Below are 23,637 nucleotides of genomic sequence, written 5' to 3'. Positions count from 1 at the left end.
TCAGAGTTTTGCCGACCTCTGCTGGCGCTTGGGTGCGATTTTATAGGCTTCAGCACCCATGAGCATTGTGTAAGTAATTATTGACATCAACAATGGCGGGCTACTAGTTTATTTTTTGACTGAAAATTTTACAAATTTTATTAAAACGAAAACATGAAGAGGGGTTTTAATATAAAATTTCTCTAACTTGTACTAACATTTATCTTTTAAGAACTACAAGTCTTTCTATCCATGGATTGCTTTAACAGAATGTTAATATTGGTAATGCCATCTTGTTGATTTATTGCTATAATAAAGAAATACAGTACTTATGCACCGTAAGTTGAATGTTTATATCCATCTTGTGTCTTATCTTTCCATTCCAACAATAATTTACAGAAAAATATGGCATATTTTATAGATGGTTTGAATTGCGATTAATTGCGATTAATTAATTTTTAAGCTGTAATTAACTCGATTAAAAATTGTAATCGTTTGACACCCCTAATATATATACACATATATATGTATATATATGTGTGTGTGTGTTACTTATATCTTTATTATGAAAAAAAGAAAAGAAAGCAAATGTAAATGTTAACATTAACTTCAATTTTAATATACATCATATGTTCTTAAGTAGTTAAAATTTAGATTTGGCATTCAGTATATGAGGAAAAGAGGGAAAATAAAAATTAGGAGATGGAGGTTGGGGTTATTGCTGTTTTTGTTAACTTTTATTTTGCAAATTATGGAAAAAATACAATTTTGAATGAAAATCAGTTTATGTATGTGTTATAGAAATAACTGTGCCAAAACAGTTTTCTTTGCATTTCAGTAGTTTTAAGAGGTTAAGAAAATAAATAAATAAATAAACAAACAAATAAATAAATAAACAACATTTCTGGCTCCGTGGCGACCTTCACGTCGGGGAGTTCCTGCAAGAAATTCTAGCCACTTTCACCCCTGGATTTAGGCAGGGGTGAAAGTGGGCCAGAACGGTCAGGAACGCAGTTCCGGTATAAGATTCAGGGCCAGAACGCAGTTCCGGTATAAGATTCAGGGCTGTTCCGGTACACTGTGCTTTGATTCTGAAAATATGACGGCAACTGTCAAAACGCTATGTAAAAAAAAAAAAAAAATGCTAAGCTGCCACACATGCATTTCATCTCCAAGAAGAAAACAATCTACCAATATCAGATTTACATACACAAGTGTTAACAACAAGCATAATAAAGTGCTTGTGTAGCGTCATCTGTTTCCACCAATATTTATTATTTATTTTATTCCACAGACGGTATGGAAGTTTCCCCAGCTGCTGCAGATATCGGAGTCTGACGATGGATGACGAGTCACGTCAATGTGCGAATGCACGCAGCAAAGCAAAACGCCTGGACTCATTTATCCGTTCAATTGGCTGGCATACTGACATGTGATCAGCAGGGATAGTTAGCTCTCATTGTGTTTGTGTTTGATTTGTGATTTTGTTTTCTGGAACATAAAAAAAAAATAAAAGTAAAAGGTTGATGCGACAAAAAAGGGCAATGCAACATAAAATTGATCAAATCTTTAAGAGCAATGAAAGAGTTGAGGCTTATTTATCATATTTAGTTTTATTTGCTCTGATGGGAAGTTTCGGAACATCTTAGCTGTCACTGTTTACTTTGGACTGGATATTTGTTCATTAATGATAGGCTACTTATTCATTTCCTAATGAGTTAAAAAAGCCAATCTTTGCGCAATCTTTAAAATATATTCCATTTTACTCTGCATAATATAAGTCATTTGTACTTATTTTTCTGAATCTGAATGTATGTTACTAATATATTTATTACTAAAAAATGTTTACATTACCTTCATTTTTAATATACATTCTATGTGCTTAAGTAGTTAAAATTGAGATTTGGCATTTATTATGTGAGGAAATAAAAAGAAGATGGAGGTTGGGGTTATTGCTGTTTTTGTTCACTTTTATTTTGCATATCATTGAAAAAATTGTTTTTTTTATATGTGTTATAGAAATAACTACTAAAAGAGTTTTCTTTGCATTTCAGTACTTTAAGAGGTTTGGACCCCCCACCCCCCCCAAAAAAAGAAAGAATAAATAAATAAATAAATAAAATTTCTGGTGCCGTGGCGACCTTCACGTCAGGGAGTTCCGGCAAGTAATTCTTGCCACTTTCACCCCTGGATTTAGAGATATTTACATAAATTTGACCTGACTTTATGTTTTCCCCATGGTATTCCATGGCCTCATTGGCTAGGTTCCTAGTGCCTACCTCAAGTCATTTGTGTGAGAGTCAGAAGCAGACAGGGCTAGTTTGTCATTTTACTTATACTGTCCTTAGGGTCCCCAACAGTCCCTGATTGCGTGGGACAACCCGGAATATAGGAAGGCGGTACCAATTGGAACTTCCTATATTCTAGGATGTCCCGTGCAATCCGGGACTGTGGGCAACCCTACTTATACTGTACTTTAAAATGAATGTTCCAAAATCTTGGTTTTTTTAAAATAGATAATATTCTAATTATTTAAACAAGCCAGTACAACAAAACAAAATGCACTAAAAATGCAGTTAAAATTCCCTATTGGCAGTTACAGGCAGACATGACAGGCCGCCATGATGTCATCATGTTACTGTTTATAAATACTGGTACGAACACTGGCCATCTTATTGACACGATTCCTTCTCTACGTTGTCTTCCTTTGACCTTTTGGTTCTGCAAAGCAACTACATTTCTCAATAGGACTCCACAAGCAATCCCCGTAGACAAACTCGCTCCAGAACTATTTCCTGTTTGGTATGAACATAGATGACGTTGAACAAAATGTAACAAAGTACAAAAAATGCAGTGAAACAGTTTCAGTGTCTAGCGGAAACAATAAATCTGTCAATAATTAAATTAACTGGGTATGAAGTTTGAGGCAAAATTAAAGATAAATGATAGCAGCCTAAAACATATGTAAGTATATTTCTTTACCTCCGTGAAGTTGGGCCATCGTCAGACACAAATTTATATAAAAAATTATGTCAATCGTTTGCTCTGTAAAAAGTTTGGTTTGTGCTGCGATCGTTTTTGAGATACATACAATTCTTTTAGAGGTCATTCTGAGGTAAATTAAAAATGCCCCAAAATGGTGACAATCGTTTGTGCTGTACAATTTTTTGTTCGTGCTGCAAGGGTTTGTAGATATTCTGCTTTTAATTTGTAGTGATGAGGTGATGCAGCGCCCCATTTACTACATCATGGACCTGACGTGAGGTAATTTGTTTGTGCTGTAAAAAATGTTGTTTGGACTTCTTTTACAGATATTGATATATTCATTTCGAGTGATGACGTCATTTGCATCCCCCCATTTAGTGCAAAATGGGACCCAAAGTGGTGCTGTTCGTTTGTCCTACATTTGTGTTCTGAAAAAGCTTTGTTTGTGCTGCCACGGCTTTGCAGTTATTTCAAATTACCGTATTGTTTTTAGGTTATCAAGCGTTCAACCGACCCCCCTACCCCTTCAGCCCTACTTGACCCGGATATGTGACCTTTCAATTGTCCTGTTAAAAACTTTGAAACTTTTGGTTTGCGCTGCAATGGTTTCATAGATTTTACACATTGTACGGATGGCGCCACCACCACAAAGTGTTTTATTGATATTACACATTTTTAATTTGTAATGTCAACGTCACCACCACCACCACCACCACAAACACTACTGTGCTATTTGTTTTAAAAATATATAATTTGTAAAAATTACAAAACCATTGCAGCAAAAATCAAAATTTTTACAGCTCAAACGAGCGCAAATGTAGTACAAATGAATGGCACCACTTCAGTTCCATTTTGCAATAAATGGGGTGCTGCGAGTGATGTCATCACACGAAATCAATATCTTAATATCTATAAAATGGTAGCAGTCCAAACCAAATTTTTTACAGCACAAGCGAATTACACCACTTCAGGTCCATAATACAATAAATGGGGGCCGTGTGACATCATCACTACAGATTAAAAGCAGAATATCTACAAAATCGTTGCAGCACAAACAGGTTTTAACAGCACAAACGATTGACACAATTTTTAGCCATTTTTAATGGGGGGCTGGTTGACCCTAGTAGCGCAAAAAAAAGTTTTTACAGAACAAACATAACACAAATGATTGACATCATTTTTAATTGAAATTTGTAGTGATGGGAAAGAATGTCATCCGGCGATATATCCTGATCCTTTATGTCACGATCCAAATATCGATACACGATCGATACTTAGATACTTCTACTGTGCTGCGCCAACTCAGGACCGGCAACAAGCCAGTAAACTAGAGATGTCCCGATCCAATCACTCTCCATCCTGCTGCTTTTCTTGGTCAGCAGTGCGCTCTAGATTGCTTGTTAAGGTAAATGATGAGCGACAGCTGTTGAAGCTTTGGTCTTGCCAGAGGAACCTGGGAACGCTATACTTTAGAGACGCCGCGTTGTTGAGTTTGTTTAAACACTTGCGGTTGTGTAAGTGTTCTGAGCAGAGTGAGCGGACATTGGTCGACTGACTCAATGAAGTATTTAATAAAGACAAGTTTTTTTCAACGGTATTCTTGTTTAAAAGTAATTGAGTAGGACAGTAACATGTTTAAAACTTTTTTTTGGAAGAATTTTTTTTTCGCTATTGGGACTCTGTATGAAATGTGAAGTGTTTTAAATAGTTTTTGTTCTATTTTGCGCAGGAACAGTTGCTGCAACAGTTAATGCACTTCTCTATGTAAGCCTGTCACAATTTGCAATAAGTCAATTAATCACACAGTAAATAAAAATGAGGTTGGTAATTTTCCCGGCTGCGTTTAATCGCCGCGAGCGTGCGTGCATACATTTGTGTGTGCGTGTTTGGGTGTGCTGCATGCATTCGGCACACATGCATGTTGAAATCATATGAAACCTCCTTCCTTTCACAGAGTTCCTTTCAGATGTTTATTAGTCATCAACACCCCGTAGAATGAAAGTTTAGACATACAAAATAAGAGAACACATTTATATTAAACATTGTAAAATGTTAGCATTGCTACATTGAGGCTAATGGAGAAAAGACAATGTACTAACCCAGGGGTGGGCAATTAATTCCACAAAGGGCCGCAGTGGGTGCGGGTTTTTGTTCATACCCATCATGAGGCCAGCCTTTCACCAATCTGGTTTTTTACAAATGCAATCAGTTGATTGCAGTCAGGTGCTCCTTGTTTCCACTGAAACCTCATTGGTTATACTGTGTATGCTGAATCAGTTGGAACAAAGACCAGGACCCACTGCGGCCCTCGAGGACCGGTTTGCCCACCCCTGTACTAACCACTTTAGCCTGCTATAGAACATTGGCAGTCTTCTCCAAGACGCAAACTTGCGGTTAAAAGGTGACACTTCAAACGGTGCGAAAAAGAGAAATAATCTATTACTGTCACCACATGTATTACGAAAATAACTAGTGCACTTTGTTATATATTTTTTTTACTGAGTGTAAAGCTTACTGTTAGTGGCTTAGCAAACATAATTCCGGTGAACAATTCAAAATAAAAGCACGTAATGTTCATCATGTAAAATAAAAAAGATTTCTGGAAATCTCACATACTTCACATTCTACACTAAGAATAACTTTAAAATGACACCCGTTATGAAAAATCTGATTAGCAATGATTAATTTGGCTTCAAATTTGCTAACATGCGCACTTTGCAGGACAAGATAACAGTCATTGGATCAAAACAACACTTTTGATGGGCTCTAATTGGGATAGAACACAAATAGCGTTGGGTTTCTCACCCATTTCATATTCTGCACTTAGCTAGCTTTCAAATGACACATCATGCATTGTGTTTTTTTATTTAAATATTATTTTAGTTTGCTTTATTGAAGAATAACAATTTATTGCAGTGAATGGGTGATTTATTAGAATGATTGTCACTACATTAGTGGTTGAATTGGTTAAAAAAAATTGCAATAATATTCCATATCTTCAATAATTTATGAGACAATATAGCACCTAAAAATTGTTATCACGTCATGCCTATTTCTATGTAAACAAACAAACAAAAAGAACATCAAATGGCATCTAGTTTAAACGGAGATACATTCCTCTGTGTTTTTATCCATTTTAAAAGGTCATATGTTGCCATAGTTGAAGTATCGCAATACGTATTGGATCGCCACACTGGCATCGAGATACGGATTGGATCGTGACAAAAGCGGATCGTCCCAGCCTTATAAATTTGCGTATGATGAGGGACCAACTTCACGAGGGTTATTTGCACGAGAAATTATTTTCAGTTTTTACATGCCAGTGTTTCTTTTGTTTGCAAAAGTTCCATCATCTTCTCCCTTTAATTAATTTCGTATTGTTTAGGGAAAGTTAACATATTTTTCTTGTGAAAAAATATGATTTTCATTAAGACGCAAGCACCATAATTCTTTTACATTAACACCAGAGTATTAATTCTGCTGGCAAGAAAAACAAGGTTTTTATCATAACCACACATTAACCAAAATTAAGATAGAAGGTTGTAATTTAGATTTTTGTCACAATCACTCAGACCTAGTATAGTACGTATAAATGTCTGTGCTGTTTTCTCAATGAATAGAATGGTATCATATAAAACAGATTAAAAATTAAATAAAAATAAGTGGCGATCTACGGTGGTGGTATTAAAAGACTGAAAGCTCCTCTTCATCACACAGGAGAGGGTCAACTTCCAGTGGAGTGAGTGGTGTGTGTATTTTGGCAGGATTATTCTTTCTGTACACAATGAACTGGATCGTTACCTGGTTACCAAAGTCAAGGTTTTTCCACTAATTCATCCAAATACATTTTATGATTAATTTATTTACAGACAAAATATTAATTACTCTCTGAGCTAATCATTCATAAGCATACACAAACAGAATACTTGACCAAGGCTTGTAGTTTGAAGGATACAAAGAAGTCTAAAATTAGGACACCCATACTGCCTATAAGCCACGCCAGATGCTTGATGATGAAATTCTGTTTCGAGTCCTTTAGTGCTGGTAGGACCATTATTACGCTCAATCCATATGTCCCATTGCCCATCATTGCCAGTCCAAACAGCAGGTAGGATGTGCCCTCAGTAGATTGCCTACGGAACTAGAACAGAAATGGTTTGTGTAGACTGCATATTCACAGCCCATTTGTAATGTCTTTATAGACTAATACTTTTATTTATTTATTTATTTTTTAAAAATAATAAAACTTTTGAATCGCCAGTCATGGCAGTAAAAAGGACACAAAACAACTAACAAACCAAGGAGAAAAAATGCAGCATTTTAAAAATAATGATAGTAAACATAATAAACTTTCTCAATAGATTTTAGTTTCAGTCTGAGTAATTAATTTACTGGTTTGGTGGCAATTATAACCCAAGTATTGAAAATGTCGACATAGCTGTTTGTCATTTGAATTAATACTATGACAGGAAAGAGAAACATGTTTGCATTTGTTGATTTGTTCAAAGTTTCCTTGGAAGTGGAAGATAAAAACTCTCAAACTAGTAACAGTCACTGTTGAGCCAGTAAAGTTCATCAGAACAATAGCACTACGGTCTTCAAATGCCCGTTTCTTATTTGGACAAAAACGCTTACTTATTGGGCCATATATGAATAAACAATCCTAGAGATTATCTCTCATGGGAAACCACATATTTCTGATACAATGAAAGTGTCACTTACATTTTTATAGAGCTGTGGAAGGCGAGATGATAGGTAGAATACAGTGGCCAAGTATCCGCATATATAACCAGAAACTTCAAATGATTTGGATGGAATTGGGCTCTGAGAAGAAACAGAAAAGGGAGATAAAAATTACAAACTCCACTTTCTTTCACTTTATCAGATTTAATCTATTTTAACAGATATAGACTACACAGCATAATGTGAACAATTAAATGGTTTTAAAATTTTTATTGCCACAATTGCACTTGCCTAGTGCACCTAATGGCTGCATCCATTAGCTGTCCTTCATATTGACAGATGTTTTTTTTTTTTTTTTTTTTTTTTATTTAAGGAAGATGAATTAATGTTGTAATGTCCTGTGCTTACTGTGACCTATGCCCTGTAAACTAAATTGTCCCAGGGATAAATATAGTTAACTGAATGTTTTTTATCTCTAAGATAGTTTTGACCATGCCTAATTTAACAATAAGATCTGCAATCTCCTTTATGTAGTCAAGTCACTGAAACTTTTAATGACAAATGTAAACATTTTTTATCTTGTCTTTTTTATTACAGATCTCCCTATCCCATTTATTTACATTCGTGCACTAGCAAAAAAAACACCATGTCCAGGGTAAAAATACTCTCTTTGAACAATTTATTTTAATAACAACGTGCTAACAACCTTACATCTTGCATTTGATGTTTTACCTGATGATAGACATGAACAGATTAAACTTTATTTCCCATTAAAAGCCACTTTTTTGTTGATAAAAACATGTCCCGAATATTCACTTACAGTGGAGTCTGAGGTTTTAATATTGTCTACGAGGAGTGTGGGTAAAAACAACAGGAGGAGTGTTGCAGCACCACACCACAGGAAACACAGCCATTTCAACACAGGACTCTCTAGAACAGACACAAAAATATAGAGCGAAAATCATAATTAGATGTAAGTAAGTAAGAAAGAGAGAAAGAGAGAAAGAGAGAAAGAGAGAAAGAGAGAAAGAGAGAAAGAGAGAAAGAGAGAAAGAAAGAAAGAAAGAAAGAAAGAAAGAAAGAAAGAAAGAAAGAAAGAAAGAAAGAAAGAAAGAAAGGAAAGAAAGGAAAGAAAGGAAAGAAAGGAAAGAAAGAAAGAAAGAAATTGACATCACAGTAAGAGGAGACTTAATAAGTGTTCATTTTCACTGTTACGTAAATTGGATCATAGTTGTATGCCAGCAAATATGTAAAAACCAGATTCCAAAAAACTACAAATTGTGAATAAAACTAAATGCAATGATGTGGAAGTACAAAATTTCAGTATTTTATTCAGAATAGATTATGGATGACTGGTCAAAAGCTGAGAAAATATATCATATAGAAGACAAAATATACTGATTTTAATTTCCATTGAGTCAACAAATTTCAAGTTGGGACAAGGCCATTTCATGCATGAAACCGTTTATCGATTGAATTTTTTTTTTTTTTAACATTATTTTTCATAACATTGGATGCCATTTTACCATTTATGTGATCATTTGTATTGAAAGTGCCCAGGATGTCATTTTCTAAGCCATTTTAGATGGTCCTTGTCAGGCTCCTCTGCAAAGATCCTGTTTCTCATTAATATGCATCTGACTGGAGCTAATTTGCATACTCTTTGCCCTGATTGGCCGTCAGTGGAGAAGGTATGTCAGTCGGAAGCTCGTGGGCCTTGGCAATGCGTGCGGTGACTTTGCTATTTCACAATTATGCAAAAATAAAACTTTACATTCCTGGCTTCAACAGCTTGCTGTGTGTACGTGTGCACAGAGAGATGTATTTCAGTTAGGAGGCAAGCTTTCGCCATGACCTCCTGGTTACAAATTCCATTTTTCTACTTAAATAAATCATTCACACACTTGACTCCAATATAATGGCGTGGAGTTCATTGTCATGTTGAGAGACAACACACAGGACAGGGGGGGTTTAAAGTCGACCGAACAAGGAAAACGACTTTTGGCGGCGAACAAGCTGCCCAAAGTGCCTCTAGACGGCCAGGAGCACTTTGGAGGAACTACTGTCGAGCCAGGACCATATGAAGAGGCCAACTTTTGGCGGTGAACAAGCCGATGGAGGTGCCTCTCACCTGGGTAAATGGCGGAGAGCGTTGTGGGATAGAAAGGCAGTTAGTCAATAGTGGACAAGACTAGGACGCCGACTTCTGGCAGGGAACAGTTTGGCGGAGCTGCCTCTCTTTTGGCGGAGAGTTTTGCGTTATGTCATCTATGTTCTATGCAGTACAGTAATACCTGTACATACAAAGTTAATTCATTCCAGGACCTTGTTTGTAAGTCGAAATGGTTGTATGTCGAGCAGGATTTTCCCATAAGAATACGTTATGATTCCATTAATTCGTTCTACAGCCCAAAAACCTATACTAAATCCTTAATAAATACTGCTGGTACAATTACAAATGGCAATTACACATAGCAAAACACATAAATTATTAATAAAACTGGAATAATAAAATGATAATAATTCCTGTAATAAAGGAACTCATCGGGATCTAATGTGGCGGACGTTTTTTGCTGTACCTGAACGCACCACGTGGCTGAGATAGATAGTGCGGTTGTATTTGACTTCCTCTTTGAATGTTTTGTTGTTACCGTCAACTGGAGCGGACAGTAGGCGTGTTGTGTTGCACAAGTTCTGAAATAAATCGCGCAAAAGCGCTGTGGTTCTCGGTTCGTGGGAATGGGGCCCCCTCGCCCCAGGCCCAGCTGCCGATCGGGGCGGACTGGGGCTTCTTTCGCGGCGGCTTTCGGGCTGGCTCTTCAGCGGTTAGAAGCCACGCGTTTTTTTCCCCAGTGGCTTTCAGGCCTGCTCTCTCACCTTCATTGTGCCACGGGGTTTCGTCACTGGGAGGACCCTCCGGGTAAACGTCACCTTTTCCCTTCAACACATTCACTAACCTTTTTGAGACCTGTGTTGATTTCTCTCACAAGAAAATCCAACGTGCACCCGCCTGCAGCGCTGTCATGTCATCGTATTTCGAGCAAGTCGTCAATGTAGAAACAAATGGCGAGTCAAATTTTACGTCGGATGTCGAAAAGATCGTGTGTCGAAGCGATCGTATGTTGAGGTACCACTGTATATTGAAATTTGGCAATTCCCTCTATTTGCATTCAGTTTATATTCGCAATTTGAATAGCATCCCAAATTTTTGGGAACCCGGTTTGTAAATATTTGGGGGAAATTTTAAGTATATCACCCTGATGATATTGAAGCCATGATATAAAGTACACATCAATCAGTACCTTTAGGTCAAATACTGTTTTGTACATCATTTAATTGCTTTAATATTCAAGTTTACATGCTGTTGCCTAGGTCTGTTGTGATATCAAATTTTTGTAGGCGGTATACCATACAATACCATCAACTTCTGCTTGCTCCGAGGTCAGGACGCGGGGACAGCAGCTTTAACAGGGAAACCCAGACTTCCCTCTCCCCAGCCACTTCAACCAGCTCCTCTGGTTGGATCCCAAGACGTTCCCAGGCCAGCTGAGAGATCTAATCTCTCCAGCGTGTCCTGGGTCGTTCCCAGGGCCTCCCGGTGGGACATGACCGGAATACCTTTCCGGGGAGGCGTCCAGAAGGCATCCAAACCAGATGCCGAGGTCACCTCGGCTGGCCCCTCTCAACGCGGAGGAGTAGCAACTCAACGCCGAGTCCCACCCGGATGACCGAGCTTCTCACCCTATCTCTTAGATAGAGCCCGGACCCCCTGCGGAGGAAACTCATTTCGGCCGCTTGTATCCGGGATCTTGTTCTTTCAGTCATGACCCACAGGTCATGACCATAGGTGAGGGTAGGAACGTAGATCGACTAGCAAATCGATTCGCCCTTCGGCTCAGCTCCTTCTTCACCACTAAGGACCAGTGCAGATTCCGCATTACTGCAGACGCTGTCGATCTCCTGTTCCCTCCTACCCTCACTTGTGAACAAGACCCCAAGATACTTTAACTCCTCCACTAGGGGAAGGATCTCATCCCCGACCCAGAGAGGGTACTCCACCCTTTTCCGACTGAGGACCATGGTCTCGGATTTGGAGGTGCTGATCTTCATCCCAACTGCTTGACACTCGCCTGCGAACCGCTCGGCGCCTCGAAATTCTGTCCATAAAAATTATTAACAGAATCGGTGACAAAGGGCAGCCTTGGCAGAGTCCAACCCTCACTGGGAACGAATTCGACTTACTGTCGGCAATGCGGACCAAACTCTGACACCGGTCGTATAGGGACCGAACAGCCCTTGCCAAGGTGCTCGGTACCCAGTACTCCCGGAGCACCCCGCAAAGGACTCCCCGAGGCACACAGTCGAACACCTTCTCTAGATCCACAAAACACATGTAGACTGGTTGGGTGAACTCCCATGCACCCTCGAGGATCCTGCCGAAGGTGTAGATCCGGCCCACTTTTCCACGACCGGGACGAAAACCACATTGCTCCTCCTGAATCCGATATTCGACTTCCCGACAAACCCTCCTCTCCATCATCCCTGAATACACTTTACCAGGGAGGTTAAGGAGTGTGATCCCTCTATATTTGGAACACACCCCCGGTCCCCCTTCTTAAAACGGCGGCCCACCACCCCGTCTGCCAATCCAGAGGCACTGTTCCCGATGTCCACGCGATGTTGTAGAGGCGTGTCAGCCACGGCAGTCTCACAACATCCAGAGCCTTTGGGAACTCCGGGCGGATCTCATCGACCCCCAGGGCCTTGCCATCGAGGAGCTTTCCAACCACCTCAGTGACTTCAACTCCAGAGATCGGCGAGGCCACCTCGGAGTCCCCAGACTCTGCTCCCGCAAAGGATGGCGTGTCGGTGGAATTGAGGAGGTCTTCAAAGTATTCTCCCCACAACCGCACGACGTCCCGAGTCAAGGTCAGCAGTACCCATCTTCACTATACACAGTGTTAATGGTGCACTGCTTTCCTCTCCTCAGATGCCGGATGGTGGACCAGAATTTCCTCGAAGCCGTCCGGAAGTCGTTTTCAATGGCCTCGCCAAACTCCTCCCACGCCCACGTTTTTGCCTCGGTTACCGCCGAAGCTGCGGTTCGCTTGCCCAGCCAGTACCAGTCAGCTGCCTCCGGAGTCCCACAGGCCAAAATGGCCCGGTTTGCCTCCTTCTTCAGCTTGACGGCATCCCTTACTGCTGGCGTCCACCAGCGGGTTCGGGGATTGCCGCCACGACAGGCACGAACTACCTTACGGCCACAGCGCCGATCGGCCGCCTCAACAATGGAGGTGCGGAACATGGCCCACTCGGACTCAATGTCCCCACCTCCCCCGGGACAAGGAAGAAGTTCTGCCGGAGGTGGGTGTTGAAGCTCTTTCTGACAGGGGATTCTGCCAGCCGTTCCCAGCAGACCCTAACAATACGTTTGGGCCTGCCAGGTCTGGCCAGCATCTTCCCCCGCCATCGGAGCCAACACACCACCAGGTGGTGATCAGTTGACAGCGCTGCCCCTCTCTTCACCCTACTGTCCAAAACATGCAGCCGCAAGTCCGATGACACAATTACAAAGTCGATCATTGAACTGCGGCCTAGGGTGTCCTGGTGCCAAGTGCATAAGCCAAAATGTCGCAACAACCCCAGTACTGTACATCCTTTCATTATTTGTTATGGCCTTCAAAAGGATTTCAAATGAAATCTCAGCACACTTACTTCTTCTTGAGTTGTTCTTCATCTTGTAGTAAATAAACTGAGAGATGAGAATCAGGTCTGTGAAGATATAGAAAACCACAGTGACCACCTGTGAAGACAACACAAGAATGAGTATGAAGTTGGAAAGGAACAGCTCATTATCAAGTATCAGTTCTTGGTATTTTCTCGTAAAAAATGAAAACAGGTGATATCGGTGCATCATAAAAAGAAAAAAACCTCTGAAGATTTCATGTGTGGGTGTAAGTTACCTGAATTGGCAACTGTCTGGTGAGGTAGCAGCCTGCAAAGCTTGTGACGTCACCACTAAAAAGGAAGAAGAGGAAGCCAAAAGACATGGCCTCATCCACTTTACCACTCCGATAGGATTCATGAACCTGACTATGAGAAAGACAGGAAAATACATAAAAAAGTATGAATGAGATGGACAAATACTACAGTATTTAGATAATATACTACATAAATACAAATCAGTGTCAGAATGTAGTACACCATTCAGTGGTATATTAGTTATTAGTATTCAGAGTTGAATCTGGCCTTGCCAAGCCGGGAGAGAAACACCAAGAGTTTCGAAGTCAGAAAAAGTAAGGCTTGTCACAAACAGATTGCCGAGTGTGACTTGTGAGTGTAAATAATCTATTTCATGATCATACCGATTGAGTCTTCGATCGACTGAATACGATATTATATGTACAGATTCACCCAAAGCAATAAAAAGACAAATTAATTTAGACATTTTTAACAATTTTGTTGCTGGAAATGACTTAAATATGACTAAGACTACGAAGCATTTTCCACCATAAGACTAAAACAGAAATTAAAAAAGCTGCCAAATACAACACTGAGAAGAAATAGATTATTGCAACGTAAAATTTACTGTATATGAAACTGAATATTGCATCTTAAAATTAAATGATCCTTCGAAAAATATTCTTGGTTTGAGAAGAGACACTACATTTTTTCAACAAATACCTATACTAGGACTCCATGCCATTTTAATTAAGAGAAATCAGATAAATACATATATTAAAAAAATGAGTTTACATTACAATGTGGTCTTTATTTCTATTGTATATTTCAACTTACGGCAAAGTGGATAGCAGAAAGCAGACCATAGATATGAGTCCGATCACAACACTGCTGTACTCCCACACGTTATCGACGCACTCCCCCAGCAAGTGTAGGATCCACGGCGTCCCGTTCACGCATGCAAGTCGGTCTAACGTCGGAGAGCTCCAGTTCGCGTCTACACTTTTCCCGGGAAAACGTGTAGTGGCCATGGGACATCTTCAATTCGGTATTTCTCTTTGGCCAAAAATTACAGTCCGGTGTGCCTGTGGAAGATCCACAAAATCACCATGATTCGTCCAAGTCTCCAAGCTACATACCTTCTTTAACGGCGATATCAACAGTGCGCTTTTCAGATCAATCATGGGGGATAACTGTTTTAACTAATTTCACCTCGAGCTGGTGCCATTGCGATTTGATTAAAAAAAAAAAATCCCTCTCGCTAGCTAATTTGGAGAGAATATCGCTCACATGCCCAAATGGACACTATGGGGATTATGGACTAACCCTATTACCCTCCAGTCCATTCGCACACTATTTTGCAACTTCTACAAGTAGTAGGAGTTGTAATAGTGATCTGATGCGTGCTAATGCTTCGGTCGAGCTGCATCTATGGTGTATAGTCATAGTGACTAATACTATGGTCACTGACTGTGAATCACGTTAGACAACATGGCAGCAAAAGATCCGGTTAAAATTTCAAAATAAATACCAGGACATGCTAACGTCCTAGAACTATGATTACTTCTTAAAAAAAAAAAAAAAAAAACTATGGCTTTTACATGACTTTTGAAGAGTATTGTTTATCACACACCTCGAGGTAAAATTTTGGAAAAGTCCTTTTCATGCTAATTTGAACGCAGAAACGGTCACCCGTCAAATGCTTCGCAAAGGCACCACCAAGAATGATTGCTGGGTAATACTGCCCCTCACTGATTTTGCGCATGAATGCTTTATCCAAGGGCGTAGGTTTGATCTCAATATTAGTAGGGACATTGTGGTGTATTGACTTATACTAACTTTCATATGTATTGGTTCAGATGACACACAGTTCGATTCAAACCTTTTGTTTTCAAAAACTACGAAAGAAACATTTTGAAAATATAGACTAAATGTCTGGATTTCATTAGCAAATTTAAATTGCAATATCTGAACATAAATGAACATACACAATAAATACAAACTTGTTATCTCTTAACTGTCCAGGACTGCAAAAAAATAAGCATTTGTCTTTAAACTTAACATTGTCTAAATAAAGAAATTAAATATAACTGAAAAAACTTCTTTGTCAGGGAATAACAAAAAGAAACAAAAATGGAGCCTTCCTTCAGGTAAAACACTACTGCTTTTGTCCAGAAGCACAGCCAAAATCAGAAAAAAAAACCAAAAACAAAAAAACGCTTCTTTGGGCTGCTCAGGAGCACATAAATAAAATAAAAATGAACATTTATCAATTATCAACAATTATCGATTATCACAAAAAAAGCGATAGTTGTTCGCATAATGTGCTTATTAGGACATATTAATGCAAACATCACTGGAAGCGACCCAATTCTGTCATTGACTTCTACTTTTAAATGGTTAGTTATCGATTTGATTGTCTCGGGGACAGGGTAGTTGGCTGAGGTAACCTATCCAGCATGTCAGCTGCTTCTCTAAGGGCACTTTCACATTTGACCTAGCGTAGCAGGGTCTCGTTGAAGAGCTAACTCGCAACAACACTTGTAAATTACTTGTTGACAGAAAAGGTTCAGTATTCACACTGCGCCAACCGAACTTTTCAAGTAACATCACGTGGGCGAAAGGCTCACTCATTGATTGGATGAATTTAGAGTAAGAAATACCTAGGAGGGGAGTGTGGCGCTTCACAGCAGCTGCACGTAATGTAGCATAAGCCACCCTGGTCCGCTTGCATTCACAAGAGAAGCAGAGTGCCTTTAAAGCGGACCGAGACTCACGATACTGAGCGGACCAGAATTCGTTTGTGTGTTCTGAACTAGAGTTCAAATGCACGTTCACATTTACAAAACGAAGTGGACTATCTGAGAAAAAGAACAGACTAAAACTTGCTAGTGTGAAAATGCCCTAAGCAGTTGTGAAAATGATTTTTCCTTATCTCTCCAAATAAATGATGAATCAAAAATTGCAGGTAATACAGATTTTTCCTAGCCATACCGGATCCAGAACTGTAGCTGAAGGGGGGGGGGGGGGGGGGGGCAAAAAACAGAAGCTCATGGGAAACATTGCGCCAGTCCAGGATGCTTTCGCCTTTTGCATTTGCTTTTACCGAAAGGAATGATCTGTCAATCAAATTGCGTTGGGAGGGGCTATAATAAACAGGAATAGTAGTCGCTGAGTGACGGGGGAAAAATCTGTATCACGTTCGATTTTTGTTTTTTAAATTGTACAACTGGCACTCCTGAATATTTTTTATTACAATATATTTTATTGAATTTTATATTAATTGTATATTGCATTCATACAATTGATCATGAAATAACTGTGGCAAGAAAGACAGGGGAAAAAAACAGAATTATAAGAAAGAAAGTAAAAACGAGGATCGTGACAGCCATCTAAGTGAGCTGGAAACGGCTTACAGAGGAAAAATAAGATATAAAGTCTGAAAATGAAAACAAAAATAATGAATAACAGAGAAAAAAAACTGAACACCTGAAATAAAACACAAAAACAAGAAAACAGTTGTGTACAGTAGCTCATAAGAGAGTGATGTTACCATTCCACTTAATGCCACTGTTGAGAATTCAGATTTCCAGAGTGATGATGGTTACAAGAAAGGAACTGTCTTCTGCAGGGTGACTTTGTCATTATGAAGTTTACATGTAAAAACAAATCCTTTAACTATGTTGGAATGGTGGCGGATATTGAGTGTGATGAGATTAAAGTATCCTGCCTTGTTGCAGAAAAGTGGGTTTTTGTGTTGCAATTTTGAATAAATAATACAGTAATGTGGTTTTTGTCTTATTTTAATAGAACACCAAAATGTCTGAGATGAAAATTATCTCTTATATTTTATAATCAATGGCACAACCTTTATTTTTTCCAAAGGCACATCTTACCCTGCACCGGGCATAAGTTGTGACACAAATATTCCCAAGGATGCACCACATTTTAAACTAAATGTACATATTTCAGCTGGTGGCGACACTGTCATTCTCTTGCTTTAAAGGCACTCTTAAGTAAAAACTATCACAACTCACTCCATTCCCCTTGTAGCTGAAGAAACCCTGGTCTAAATGAGGCTTGTAGAACATCATGCAGCGCTAAACTTAACTATATTCTTCCACATATGAATGGCCAGTGTTTTGTGCCAGTAATACTTACTGTTTCAGGGCATCGATGCTTATATCTATGGAGATAGATTTGTGTCTTTATTATTCAATCAAAAAAAAAGTTGCTTCGATCAAATAAAAAGTTGCTTCAATCAAAATATATATTTTCAATCGAAGAAAACCTCACTTCAATCAAAAAAAATGTGTTTGAATGCAAAAATAAATTTGAAACTCAAAAAAATATATTTGAAAACTATTTTTCTTTGATTGAATTTTATTTTTTTGATTAAAGTCAAGTTTTTTTGATTGAAACACCATTTTTGATTGAAGTCATGTAATTTTGCGTTTGGACCACATTTTGGCTAGGACATTTGTGTCTTTATTATTCAATCAAAAAATAAATTGCTTCAAACAAAAAAATATATATTTTCAAAAGAAAAATCACTTCAATCAAATTTAAAAAAAAAAAATCAATCGTAGAAAAAAAGGTTTGAATGTGAAAAAATATTTGAGACTCAGAAATTCGCATTTGAACACTTTATTTTTCATTTAAACTGTTTTCTTTGATTGAAGCAATCCTTTTTGTGTTTGAGCCATATTAGGGGTAGGACATTTGTGTCAAAATCATTCAATCGCAATAAAAGTTGCTTTAATCAAAAAACTATTTTTAATCAAAGAAAAAAATCATTTGCAAAAACTTTTTTTTTTTTTTTTAATATATTTTTTATTTGAAATATATATATATTTTCTATTGAAGTGTCACTTTTTTTGAAAAGCAAAAAGTTTTAAACTCTTTTTTCTTTCAAAGTGGAAAAAGTTTTGAACATACTTTTTTTTTTTTAAGTGGAAAAAGTTTTGAAGGCACTTTTTTTCGATTGAATCATTTTGTCACAAAGATTCAACTTCAACGCTAGTTCCGGTGTGTTTGATTGGCAGGTGGCTACGCCAATGACATAAAAGTATGAAGCAAGCATAATGGCCACCAGGGCTCCATCCAGCCATCGGAGTCTGTTGGAGTCTAAGCCGAATATAGGGCACCGGTACGAGCGTGTGACATCGGCATTTCACCGGAGTACCCGCAACGGTACGGTGCCCTGTCGTGTCACACTGGTCGGACCCCGATATCACCCCCCAGGCGCGTAGGCCGCCTGTCGAGTAGATGGCCCGCGAATGACACGGCACTCATTTAAAGCTGAAGCGATGGGGCTGCCGGCGTGGACGCCGGCGACTCGCCGGTAGTCCACTCGCTTACTGGGCAGGCTAGTGTCAGGCCACTCGCCGACCACTCCCGTACCGGCGCGTCGCGGACACTCCGGTTGGAACCAATTGCCAACCCTCACGTCAGGGCAGCGGGTGAAGTTCGCCGTGTTAAATCACATTAAGCAACAGGGCACCGTACTCCGGTGAAATGCTGATGTCACACGCCCGTACCGGTGCCCTATATTCGGCTTAGACTCCAACCGACTCCGATGGCTGGATGGAGCCCTGGTGGCCATTATGCTTGCTTCATACTTTTATGTCATTGGCATAGCCACCTGCCAATCAAACATACCGGAACTAGCGTTGAAGTTGAATCTTTGTGTCAAAATGATTCAATCGAAAAAAAGTGCCTTCAAAACTTTTTCCACTTAAAAAAAAAAAATGTGTTCAAAACTTTTTCCACTTTGAAAAAAAAAGAAAGAGTTCAAAACTTTTTGCTTTTCAAAAAAAGTGACACTTCAATAAAAAAATATATATATTTCAAATAAAAAATATATTAAAAAAAAAAAAAGTTTTTGCAAATGATTTTTTTCTTTGATTAAAAATAGTTTTTTGATTAAAGCAACTTTTATTGCGATTGAATGATTTTGACACAAATGTCCTACCCCTAATATGGCTCAAACACAAAAAGGATTGCTTCAATCAAAGAAAACAGTTTGAATGAAAAATAAAGTGTTCAAATGCGAATTTCTGAGTCTCAAATATTTTTTCACATTCAAACCTTTTTTTCTACGATTGATTTTTTAAAAAAATTTTGATTGAAGTGATTTTTCTTTTGAAAATATTTTTTTTTTGTTTGAAGCAATTTATTTTTTGATTGAATGATAAAGACACAAATGTCCTAGCCAAAATGTGGTCCAAACGCAAAATTACATGACTTCAATCAAAAATGGTGTTTCAATAAAAAAAAACTTGACTTTAATCAAAAAAATAAAATTCAATCAAAGAAAAATAGTTTTCAAATATATTTTTTTGAGTTTAGAATTTATTTTTGCATTCAAATACATTTTTTTGATTGAAGTGAGGTTTTCTTCGATTGAAAATATATATTTTGATTGAAGCAACTTTTTATTTGATCGAAGCAACTTTTTTTTTGATTGAATAATAAAGACACAAATCTACCTCCATATATAATCCACCCGTTCACCTGTTGCGGGTTGAATTCTTTTTCACCACACGATGGCGCGCTTCCCAATAGAAACTGGTGGGAACAGAATGGGCTTCTCTGTGGAGGAACTTCAATCCTCAACGTAGGCTCGTCGGAATAAAAATGTCTTGTTTTTTTTCGCTTTGTACCTCGCCTGGGAATTGTTGAGCTCAGCTGAACTGCTCATTCATCAACCGGTTGTGTGTTCTTCCACAGGTAAGCGTCACAACGGCATGGGGGTTTGGAAAAAGGAATCATGTTATCTTGTTGCTCAGCTATCAGTCATTCGAGACGTGGTGGGAACGGAAAAAATTCGTGCATGCCACCTACATTCCTTGATTTCGAGAAAGTTAACTGCACGCAGATTAATTTGTTGGCCAAGGACAACGATGTAAGTACAGTTTAGCACATGCAGGTAGTCAAGAGGCAATGAGTGTAACTTGTTAATCAGTGCCGATATCAAAACGGCAATACCAGGCTATTTAGTTGTATTGCACCTGCTCTGCCTCCATCCAGTTGTCGCCCTCTTGGCGCCTAATTCCAATGGAATGTGTTTTGAGGTTAGAGGCGAGTTCAGTCGCATTACGCACATTTGTTTTTGTCTTAATGCTGATGTCCTACTGTGCGGAAGCAAAATGAGATGGAGGGGACTCTTCAAGGTCAAAGACTTGTGAGAGAGTAGAACTAAAAATGTTGAAGACACTTGCCTTGCCGATTAACTTTTCTTGTTGCATAACCTTTCCATCATAATGAGTGAATAACCTTTTTGCTGCTATACTGTAAATCCTCCTTAAGCTCAGCATGCTGTTTGGAGCAAATTCCTTTTTTCACATGATTATATGTACTTGCCATACATTTTATTACAAGGTAGATACACTAGGGTGACCATATTTTGATTTCCTAAAAAGAGGACACTCGGCCCGGCCTCGAGATACTTGAATTTTACTCGAAGATAACTCAAAGATGCGTATATCTCCCACTTTTTTTTTTTTTTTTTTTACTCAACAGGCTTTATTCTTCCTTAAAAAAAAAAATCAAAAAAAAAAAAAAAAAAAAAAAAAAGAATAATTATTAAAAAAAAATAATATAATGCAGACTCATGGAAATGTAGTCCAGTTAATACACACACACAGTTGGCTATGTGCCAACTCAACATTTTTTAAAATTACGATCACGACAATTGTCGTTGACAAAATGTTATTCCCACTCAATTTTTATTCTCATACAATGTTCTAAATTGTACGCAAACAATAACTGAAATAAACTGACAAGCGATTCAACCAGCATGTTTCCAAACGCAGCAGTTCAAATTCAAAACTACATTGCCCATAATGCCTAGCACAGCTGAGGTCACTGATTGCTACCCTATTAGCGAATACGGGAGCCGAAGCAAAATCAGACTTTGCTATAAAAGTTTCAAGTTTCTACCATCGGCAGCGCAAAGATGCAACAACAAACGGGATTTTACAGATTACACCAGTACAAATCTCCGACAGAAGTCAACAGTTGCCATTATATACGTATTTATCGTAAAAAAAACTCATATGCAACACAGCTATTTAGCTATACTAGCATTCAACCACTAACTAACGCAGAACAATTACAAGACTCATACAATATACTGCATCTTTGTGTACACATATAACCCTATATACAGCAGAAGACACGTGATCGGCATTAACAGGAGAAACTTACAGAAAGGTTTATGGAGCCACGTCTTTTAGAACTTCTTATTGAACTCCTTACTGTAGTCTGAGCTCTCGCCAAACCGTCAGTAGATGGTGGTAATTCCCCATGAAACAAAGGGTAAACTGCCAACAAAAAAGAAGAAGAAGATCTACTCCTTCTGCCGCCCCTACAAGTAGGAGCAACGTCAACGCAGGCAAGCGCTGCCCCCTAGCGGCCGGAGGAATTCTCTTCAAGTTGGTCCCGTAAAAAAAATCATAAAAACCGCATATTTTTATGAATTTATAAAACCCGCCCGGACAACGAGGATACTGCGTGAAAGTAGGACTTGTCCGGGCAAAAGAGGACGTTTGGTCACCCTAAGATACACCATCACAGTTAACAAGATGCAATCCCAGAACCGTTAAAAAAAAATGGTAGCACTCTAAGTAGAAAGCGGTCAACAACATAGTGTCGATGGGCACCAGGTTACCAGGACAAACTAAGTAACCAAAAGAACAGACCTTTACAAGAAATGGCTCACTAGTAATGGAACCAGGGGTGTCAATGGGTTTCAAGAACGGGGGGGCTTAGCCCCTAGGAGATGCACAGGATGTAAGTGAACGTAGCGTACAAGCACAAAACTTCGCAAACACCTAACAAAGACTGAAAATGTATTTATTGTTATTATTGTTGTTGTTAGGCCTGTCGCGATAACAAATTTCAGTGGGCGATAAATTATCTCATAAATTATTGAGATATGCGATATTATTGCGGCCCCCCCCAATTTTTTAAAAACCAATTTACAATAACACAGGAAGAATACAGTGTCTATTAATAATACTAAGTAATATTAAGTACACCCATTTAAACGCAATAAACGTTTACTCTTAAATTCAAAAATACTTTTTAAGAAATCACAACTAAAAACAATAGACCATGCCTCTTTTAAGTAAAAGACAACAATATCAATACCGCACAGAAACACAGAATAAATGTCTTTTTCAAGGAAAGATAAAATTGCACTTCAATAACTTAAGCATTTAGGCACAGAGGTATAACGTTGTAGTAACACAAACAATTGCACTTAAACAACAACAGAGAAAAATAGGTTAATTAAGTAGCAGTAACAAAAATGTGGCTTCACTAAGGCTAGGTTCATACTGCAGGTCTTAATGCACAAATCCGATTTTTTGTCATGTGTTTTTTTGGCGTGCCCGTTCAGACTGCCTTTGTCCATGGAGCCCGTTCAAGTTTCACGCATACGCACTAATTCGCACTAATTCGCAGTCCGAGATGAGCTCAGCAAAGTGACCGCATGTGCAGAAGCATCGAAACAAATTACACATGCTAGCTGTATGTCATTCCAGGGTGATCATATTTTGATTTCCAAAAAGATGACACGAATAAAAGACATTAACAGTTCCCGTTTAGTCCTTTATTCAAAGTTTATATGGACTGATAGAACGCATACACACACACACACATAAGCCTTGACTTGTGTGCGTGACATGATGTGGGTGTGTCAATTTGCCCCGTCTTGGCCATGTAAGCAATACTGAAATATTGCTCATTTAGCGCATAGAATGAAAATTGAAAATTGTCAGGCTTATCCTTTTCTTCATTTATTTTTTTATGACCGTGTTCAAGCCTGCTTCGTGCATAAAAGCAGAGTTCAAGCTAGAAGCCAATGCACAGCTACATCGCTCCCGTCCTGCCTGCCGCTTTCGCTTTGCTGACGTCATTGCTGCATCAATTCCGATTCGGGAGACTTGAAAGTTCAGACCGCCAGCCACATTCTGGAAAAATTTGGCCCAGATCGGATTTAGACCACATACGAAAGTGACC

The 23,637-nt window shown here is 38.7% G+C and overlaps 2 protein-coding genes across 10 annotated transcripts in view; one reads left to right on the top strand and one right to left on the bottom strand.

Annotated features, from left to right (window-relative positions):
• Positions 1-696: 696 nt before the first annotated feature.
• On the bottom strand, positions 697-21,886 carry LOC130916994 (lysosomal amino acid transporter 1 homolog). 4 transcript variants are annotated; one of them, XM_057838018.1, is made up of 8 exons: positions 21,820-21,886; positions 14,446-14,693; positions 13,611-13,740; positions 13,363-13,450; positions 8,468-8,577; positions 7,687-7,788; positions 6,920-7,105; positions 697-6,765 (listed from the first exon to the last, which is right to left on the bottom strand). In XM_057838018.1, exons 2-8 carry the CDS (start codon positions 14,637-14,639, stop codon positions 6,649-6,651), a joined length of 927 nt encoding a protein of 308 aa, XP_057694001.1. In that variant the 5' UTR covers positions 14,640-14,693; positions 21,820-21,886; the 3' UTR covers positions 697-6,648. The 4 variants fall into 4 exon arrangements, with proteins under 4 accessions (XP_057694001.1, XP_057693999.1, XP_057694000.1 ...); XM_057838016.1 differs by lacking the exon at positions 21,820-21,886 and adding an exon at positions 14,748-15,091; XM_057838017.1 differs by lacking the exon at positions 21,820-21,886 and adding an exon at positions 14,935-15,091.
• The window catches only part of veph1 (ventricular zone expressed PH domain-containing 1), a 268,147-nt gene continuing 264,705 nt past the window's right edge, over positions 20,196-23,637 (top strand). For all 6 annotated transcript variants that reach the window (XM_057838008.1, XM_057838010.1, XM_057838009.1 and 3 more), the window contains exon 1: positions 20,196-20,340. The gene's annotated coding sequence lies outside the window, so the exon portion shown is untranslated. The remainder of the gene's footprint in view (positions 20,341-23,637) is intronic.

This window comes from Corythoichthys intestinalis, chromosome 6 (assembly GCF_030265065.1).
Source record: "Corythoichthys intestinalis isolate RoL2023-P3 chromosome 6, ASM3026506v1, whole genome shotgun sequence".
Lineage (NCBI taxonomy): Eukaryota > Metazoa > Chordata > Actinopteri > Syngnathiformes > Syngnathidae > Corythoichthys > Corythoichthys intestinalis.
Note: the sequence above shows the minus strand (reverse complement) of the source record. Positions and strands in the feature narration are given on the sequence as shown.